At 42.0% G+C, this 8,570-nt stretch overlaps 1 protein-coding gene across 10 annotated transcripts in view; it reads right to left on the bottom strand.

Annotated features, from left to right (window-relative positions):
- LOC126766162 (transcriptional activator protein Pur-alpha) overlaps positions 1 to 8,570 on the bottom strand; it is a 90,381-nt gene that overhangs the window by 13,073 nt on the left and 68,738 nt on the right. For 9 of the 10 annotated variants that reach the window (XM_050484037.1, XM_050484042.1, XM_050484043.1 and 6 more), the window contains 3 exons: positions 3,744 to 3,865; positions 3,572 to 3,674; positions 2,500 to 2,630 (listed from right to left, as the gene is read on the bottom strand). In XM_050484037.1, the coding sequence (XP_050339994.1) occupies positions 2,500 to 2,630; positions 3,572 to 3,674; positions 3,744 to 3,865 (356 nt within the window). The remainder of the gene's footprint in view (positions 1 to 2,499; positions 2,631 to 3,571; positions 3,675 to 3,743; positions 3,866 to 8,570) is intronic. The other variant, XM_050484041.1, reaches the window with a different exon arrangement.

Below are 8,570 nucleotides of genomic sequence, written 5' to 3' on the forward strand. Positions count from 1 at the left end.
AGGGAAAAACTCAGGCTACTTGTCGCATCTTACATCGGCAACTGCAAGTTGAATAGACATTTATTCAACATGGGCCTATCCTCTTGCGCTAACTGCCGGTTTTGCGACAGGGAGCTTGAAACTCCGGAGCCCCTGCTAATCTACTGCACAGCAGTCTACAGACGCAGGCTGAAGGCCCTTGGATCCATGTTTCTGGAAAGGGATCACATCGCCTCACTAGCACCCAGCAGAATATTGGAATTTATCAATGTGCTGGGGCTAAGTGAGTCCCTGTCAGTTAGGAGAGGGCACAATAGACCTAAGGTCACGGTGCATTCCTCAATTATGTATCTACCTATCTATTCACGAGGAAACATCCCCAAATGGGTTGAGGCTGACCGCCCTTGCCGGGGCCCGAAATATGGTTATCTATAGTACTAGATTACAGAACAAGGAAGGTTCGACGTCGAGAAGCTGCAATCACAACAGACAGCCGAACGGTTTTCTACTCGTTCTTTCTGAGAGCACTCGTTAACAACGCCATTTTAAGCTCCTTACGTACAGCTGCAACCGAAACCATTGGTTTTCGGAAAATGCAAAAGAACAGCTGGTACGACGAGGAGTGCCGTGTCGCAGCGGAGAGAAAACAGACTGCCTACCTCGCACCGTTACGATCGACCACAACACGTGCGGGATGGGATAGATACTGAGAGTTGAAGAGGGAAGCGAGGCGCATTTGCAGACAGAAAAAGAGAGAAGTCGAAATGCGTAAGTATGAAGAGCTTGACAAGCTGGCCGACAGGGGTAATGCTCGAAAATTCTACGAAAAGATTCGACGACTAGCAGAAGGTTTCAAGATCGGAGCATACTCTTGTAGAACCCCAAAGGTGATCTAGTGACCGATGCCCAGAGCATACTAAAATTATGGAGGGAATACTTCTCCAGGCGAACCCGATTCTCCAATCGATGACGATGGAGCAGACGTTCCATTGCCCGACCATGAAGAAGTTGGAATAGCAATTACTCGTCTGAAGAACAACAAACCAGCGGGGGCCGATGGATTGCCGACAAGGAGCATGAATCAGCTTCTTTGCAAAATATGGTCGGAAGAAAGCATGCCGAACGATTAGAATTTAAGTGTGCTCTGCCCAATCCACAAAAACGGAGACCCCACAATCCGCGGCAACTGCCGTGAGATAAGCCTCCTCAACATCGCGTATAAGGTTCTATCGAGCGTATTGTGTGAAAGAATAAAGTCCACCGTCAACAAACTGATTGAACCTTATCAGTGTGGTTATAGACCTGGCAAATCAACAACCGACCAGATATTCACCATGCGCCAAATATTGGAAAAGACCCGTGAAAGGAGAATCGACACACACCACCTCTTCGTCGATTTCAAAGCTGCCTTTGACAGCACGAAAAGGAGCTGCCTTTATGCCGCGATGTCTCAATTTGGTATACCCGCAAAACTAATACGGCTGTGTAAGCTGACATTGAGCAACACCAAAACCTCAGTCGTCGCACTCGCGACTAAGCACCCACGTCACTGTTGACAGTCATAACTTCGTCTACCTTAGAACCAGCATCAACACCAATAACAACGTCAGCCTCGAAATCCAACGCAGGATAACTCTTGCCAACAGGTGCTACTTCGGACTGAGTATGCAATTGAGAAATAAAGTCCTCTCTCGACGAACAAAAACCAAACTCTATAAGTCACTCATAATTCCCGTCCTACTATATGGAGCAGAGGCTTGGACGATGACAACAACAGATGAGTTGACGTTGCGAGTTTTCGAGAGAAATTGGCCACCGTGAATACCGCATTCGATTTAACGATGAGCTGTGAGACATAGTTCAGCGAATTAAAAGACAGCGGAAGATTTATGGTATTATGCGCATGGGCCACCGTGAATACCGCATTCGATTTAACGATGAGCTGTATAACATAGTTCAGCAAATTAAAAGACAGCGGATACGCTGGCTAAGTCATGTCGTCCGAATGAACGAAAACACTTCAGCTTTGAAAGTATTCGACGCAATACCCGCCGGGGGAAGCAGACGAAGAAGAATACCTCCACTCCGTTGGAAGGACCAGGTGGAGAAGGACCTGGCTTGGAATCTCCCATTGGCGCCACCTTGCGAAAAGAAGAAACGACTGGAGCGCTGTTGTTAACTCGGCTATAACCGCGTAAGCGGTGTCTACGCCAGAAAATAAGAAAAAGTTTGTTGAGAAATAAAGCAAATTTTTTTTTTTATTTCGTTTATGTTTTTGCAGGCTAAGTGCTTATCGGATTGGCCAACTAGTAAATATGACACACATTTTTTCTGTAAAGAAGTTAAAGCATGACGCTCCAGCACAATTTGTCTTTAGAGGAATAGCTGTTTTGAAAATGCGTTAAAATCTTTAAAAAATGTTTTTATTATATATCTAATTGATGTTCGAATAAAATGGTGAAATTCAAAATACGATATACAAATTTTATTTTGATAAAAAATATTGGTATAGATACTTACTCGTAAAAATCGACCACGCGCATTTTCTTTTAAATCTAAATAATATCGTCTATTATCTTTGATCATCATCTCCGATTTCAATTTTCCATCCTCAGGGAGGTTATCTGGATTTGGTGGCCCTGCGAATTTGACTGCTATAGTTTAAAATGTATGTCTAAATATGACAGTATATATTGAAGGTAATGGCTCAATTAGTTTGTTACCTTAACTTCGAAAACTGGCAAAAATTAAAGAAAATGTAACAAAACGCATGAAATTGGTTTGAAGACATCTTTACTTAATTTGCTCCGAAGCTGTTAAAACTTAAAAGCTCAATTAGACAGTCGGGATATTAATTTCTACCCACTTGACTTTACATATATTATATTTCAAAATAAGTAGACAAAATAATCAAAAGACAAAGTTATTATTTAGCTAGTACCTACCTTAAAACAACGATTTTTATAATTATGTGCATGATCCATTAATAAAATAAGCAATTTTAAAATATAATGGCTAACATATGTCGCAGCTTTGACTATATTTCCGACCTGGAAAACTTTACCTTAACAAAAGACTATTTGGAGGGACTTTATTCTCGACGGTAAAAAAAATTCCATAAGAATTGCAGAGAGATAATCGAGAATATAAGATCAAATAACTTTCGGAATAATTTAGAATTACGGAGGATCCAGTCACGATGCTTGCAATGTAGAATGGAAATGAATGAATGAATTTCAATTTTCAACCCGGTATTTGTGTTTAATGATGATTTTCGGGATTACAAATAAAAAATGATAGTTTACATTCTAATTCGTTTATTTTTTTATAAAGTTTTTATAAACATGCTCACAATTATGTTAAAACACTCTTAACCCTTATAATATTCATTCGCCATTATTAACGGATCTAACGTTGTCTTGTGTTATTTACGCAAAGTTGCTAACAAAGGCGTTAGTGGCATAAGTCTTTGCTTAAAATTGCAACCTTTGTGTAGTCGACTCCAAAAACTAGGTCAACTTTTTTATCTATTTATTTACCTTATTACTTAAATTTTGTTTTGTTCAAATATATATGATTTTCCAATACTCACCCAAAGAAGCATAATAATCGCTAAATGTTGAAAGATGATCACGGAATTCAGCGGCTGTCGATAAAGCCAAATACACTTGACTACGTCTGCCATCTGCACCAATCTAGAAATAATATATTGAAAAAAGTAGTCAAAATTGTTAAATATGATGCATCTTCTTTATTGCACTTACCTCTGCGACTTTGATGAATCGCCCACGTCGATTTTGTTTCACATCCAAATAAAATCGTTTCGATTGTATTTGTAGCATTTTTGTTGCCAATTCTTGTTCACCTTGCTGTGCACCGGCTTGAGCTGATATAATTAAATCAATATAAAATGGAATCATATGTAGTAATAAAGGTTTACCAATATTGCCACTAAAATGATGCTACCTTTAAAAACAATATACATATATAAAGTATAGTATAAAAAAAAGTCCTGTTAGTTACAATATTTTTAACTCAAGAACTGCCTATTTAGCTGAAAATTGGTGTGGAGGTAAATTAGAGCTAGCAGACGGATATACATATGTACGATTTTTATCCCGTTCCCGTGGGACGCGACATTAAATGTGGTATAACAATGTGGAATCGGTAAGACATCTCTAATATCGGAACAGAAAAAAAAACCAAAAAACATAAAATCGCATCGCCAGAAAAACAATACCGGAATAGTTGCAGCGTTGAAAAGAAAATCATAATTTAAGATCAGTCTATAATGGTTCACAAAGCATTGTACAGAACAAAACGAGATTCAAACGGCAACGTTTAATTTTTCGGTGGTGCTGTCACGTACTTTAATGATACTATCAAATATACGGTTATGTTTATAATTAAATAATAGTTTGTCAAAAAAGTTTTGCGGTATTTTCGCTAATTGGCGCTGAAAGCGCGTAGTTCTAGTTTTATTTGTTGTTGTTGTTGTTTTAACGGAAGTCTAATCACCGTTGGGATGGTAAATGTCATTTGTGTTGTCGTCGATGTCATCTAACGGTAGGCCCAAGAAACGTGCTGTTTTGACGGGGTCGGACCAAAGGGAGAAGGGTGTTAGATGGGTGGGGTTTGTGGGGCATGCAAAGAGGTGGTCAGTATCATGCGGAGACTTATTGCATGCAGGACATACGTCGGGTATGTCAGGGTCTATTCTGGATAAGTAGGAGTTTAACCTGCTACAGTATCCAGAACGAAAGTATCCACCTTTATTACCTTTTTGAAAAGCTCATTTCACGCGCTAACACGTGTTTGATTGATTGTCGTTTCTTTTAAGTCGTTTGTGAGTTATAGCGTCGCAAACATGGAGCAAAATAAAGAGAAAATACGGCATATTTTACAGTACTACTACGATAAAGGCAAAAATGCATCTCAAGCCGCCACTAAAATTTGGGCAGTTTATGGACCCGATACAGTTTCCATTTCCACCGCACAACGATGGTTTAAACGTTTTCGTTCTGGTGTAGAGGTGGTCGAGGATGCACCACGCTCCGGAAGGCCTGTCGTCGAAAATTGTGATAAAATCGCTTAATTGGTCGAAAAAGACCGGCATAGTAGCAGCCGTAGCATCAGACAAGAGCTGGGCATGAGTCATCAAAAATTCATTTCAATTTCAAGAAAAAATAAAAAATTCAATAAAAAATACCGCAAGACTTTTTTGACAACCCATTATTAAAAATTATAAACTCAAAGAAAGTTTGCCTCAACAATTTTTAAATAAGAATACAAAAAATTCCTTAAAAGAACTTATTTTTGATCGGACGGTTTGTATAGTAGCTATGTGATAGGGTCCGGTATCGGCGGGTTTGACAAATGGGCAGCTTCTTCAGAAGAAAAGAAAGTATGCAATTTCAAATCGATATATCAAAAATGGGGGACAGGATCGCTTATATATGGACAGAGGGACAAACGGACAGATAGACGGACATGGCTAAATCAACTCAGCTCAGGGTCAAAAACTAAAAATTCAAACTTAAATTTATTTCTAGTGTTGGAAAGATTAATTTTTTTTTTAAGATAAGAATTTTTAATTTCGCACAGTTTTATTTAGATGTATACAATAAAATTGCTTTAAATATTAACCAAATATCCGGAAATACTTTAGGATAAAATGTTCAATTTATTGTGATGGTTTAAGTCGACCCAAATATGGAGACAGAAATAGGAATTTTTATTATATTATTAATTGTATACTTTATACAAATAACAGAGTTGCCACTCTAGTACGAATCTCAACGATGGGTGGAGACTGACGACAGACTGTCCAGTATGGTGTAAAGCTTTGTACTCTACAATCCTGCAAGTCCTCCCTCGGAGCGTGACTCCTCTGAAACCCTTAGGTCATCAAATGCGCGGACCAGGCCTGTCTACATTTCCTGCTAAAATCAGCAACGTCTTTGTAGGCCTGCAGTTTAGGCTTATACCCGCCAGGGATATCCCGAAGAGACCTCGTGGTCGAATTTGGCTACTCCCTCTAGAGGAGCCGGGCGAAAAACTCCTGAGATGCACCAAGCTGCAGAACAAAGCTATACCTGGTATAGATGAGTGGCAGCTGATCAAGGAGGAAAAACCCAATAAAGCAAGCAGACCAACTCTGGTGGCCATTTTCGATGAGTCTATAGAGTCTCTTAAGAAGACTGATTGAAAAATCAGCTTCGGCATTCGCAAGGCCAGGCTAAAAATTTTCCATGCTTTTGTCCCAATTACAGCACAGCAGATATCACAGTGGTAAAGGTAAAACAAAAGGAAAATCGTGTCTTCTTGCGGTATACATGGCCCACGACGAGGACATACCTCTGGCACCACCTATAAGAATAGTAGAGAGCAACAGGAAGGAAGATGTCCTAATAGGGTGTGATGCAAACGCAAGGCACACTGTATGGGTAGCTCCTGTATAAACAACAGAGGTGAGTCACCCTTACAGTATATTCTGAATAGCAATTTAAGTATATGCAACAAGGGCGATAAGTCAACCTTTATTTTCCCAAGCTCTGATAGGTTTCCGGGAGGAAGTGCTGGACCTCACGCTATCAACAGACACAGACAGTCTCGTTGTGGATAACTGGATGGTGTCCGATGAGCCTTTCATGTCGGATCACTCCTGGACACTCTTCAGCTTTCGCGAGAAATACAGTACTCCTCTCAAATATCGGAACCCTAGAAGAACAGCAACAGGATGGAGTCATGTGTAGAAGTTCACGCAAGTGAGGAAAGTTCTCTGATCGCCATTCACTTGGAAGCGGCCAGAAACGATTCTTTTACATATGGCTCAAGCAGCTCACTACTTCCGGTCTTTGACCAAGTATCCTCAGGGTAGCCTAAGAACATCCGTTCGAAGGCGAGCTAATGTGAGAAGGCAAAACATCCCCTACATAGGGTTGTGCGCTGGGTTTGGGACCCGCCACGTAAAAAACAGTACCCATGAAAACTAAACGACAGCCTCGGACGAGAGACCTCCGTTTTGATGACGACCATGGCAAACGAAATAAGAACTACGATTTGAGGGCGTGCACCTGGAATGTCCGGTCCCTTAATTGGGAAGGTGCCGCTACCCAGCTGGTTGATGTCCTCGTAAAAACAAAGGCTGACATCAGCGCCGTCCAAGAAATGCGATGGACAGGACAAGGACAGAGACGAGTAGGTCCTTGTGACATTTACTACAGTGGCCATATAAAGGAGCGCAAGTTTGGTGTAGGATTCGTGGTGGGAGAGAGACTCCGTCGCCGAGTACTATCATTCACTTCGGTGAATGAACGTCTAGCCACAATCCGCATCAAAGCGATGTTCTTCAAGATATCGCTGATTTGCGCCCACGCCCCGACGGTAGAAAAGGACGATGTGACCAAAATGCCTTTTATGAGTGCTTGGAGCGCACTTATGAAGGCTGCCTCCGCCATGATGTCAAAATCGTGCTTGGCGACTTTAACGCCAGGGTGGGCAAAGAAGGTATCTTTGACACTACGGTCGGTAAATTCAGCCTCCACGACGAAAAATCCCTAAATGGGTTGAGGCTGATTGACTTCGCCGGGGCCCGAAATATGGTTATCTGTAGTACTAGATTCCAGCATAAGAAGATTCATCAGCTACCTGGCTGTCTCCGGATCGAAAAACTACCAACCAGATCGATCATGTTGTGATAGACGGAAGACACGTCTCCGGTGTTTTAGATGTGCGTGCGCTCCGAAGTCCTAACATCGACTCGGACCACTATCTTGTTGCAGCTAAGATTCGCACCCGCCTCTGCGCAGCAAAAAACGCGCGCCACCAAACACAAGGAAGGTTCGACGTCGAGAAGCTGCAATCACAACAGACAGCCGAACGATTTTCTACTCGGCTTGCACTCCTGCTCTCTGAGAGCACTCGTCAACAACTCGGTATAAGGGAAATGTGGGACGGCATTTCAAACTCCTTACGTACAGCTGCAACCGAAACCATTGGTTTTCGGAAAGTGCAAAAGAACAGCTGGTACGACGAGGAGTGCCGTGTCGCAGCGGAGAGAAAACAGGCTGCCTACCTCGCAACGTTACGATCGACCACTACACGTGCGGGATGGGATAGATACCGAGAGTTGAAGAGGAAGCGAGACGCATTTGTAGACAGAAGAAGAAAGAGGCTGAAATGCGTGAGTACGAAGAGCTTGATAAGCTGGCCGACAGGGGTAATGCTCGAAAATTCTACGAAAAATGCGGCGGCTTACGGAAGGTTTCAAGACCGGAGCGTATTCCTGTAGAACCCTCAAAGGTGATCTAGTCACTGATGCCCAGAGCATACTTAAATTATGGAGGGAACACTTCTCCAGCCTGCTGAATGGCAGTGAACGCACAACACCAGGAGAAGGAGAACCCGATTCCCCAATCGATGACGATGGAGCAGACGTTCCATTGCCCGACCATGAAGAAGTTCGAATAGCAATTGCCCGCCTGAAGAACAACAAATCGGCAGCGCCGACGGATTGCCGACCGAGCTATTCAAACACGGCGGCGAAGAACTGATAAGGATGATGCATGCTCCTTATCAGTTCTTCGCTT

The sequence above is a fragment of the Bactrocera neohumeralis genome, unplaced genomic scaffold (genome assembly GCF_024586455.1).
Source record: "Bactrocera neohumeralis isolate Rockhampton unplaced genomic scaffold, APGP_CSIRO_Bneo_wtdbg2-racon-allhic-juicebox.fasta_v2 cluster11, whole genome shotgun sequence".
In the NCBI taxonomy this organism is placed as follows: Eukaryota; Metazoa; Arthropoda; class Insecta; order Diptera; family Tephritidae; genus Bactrocera; species Bactrocera neohumeralis.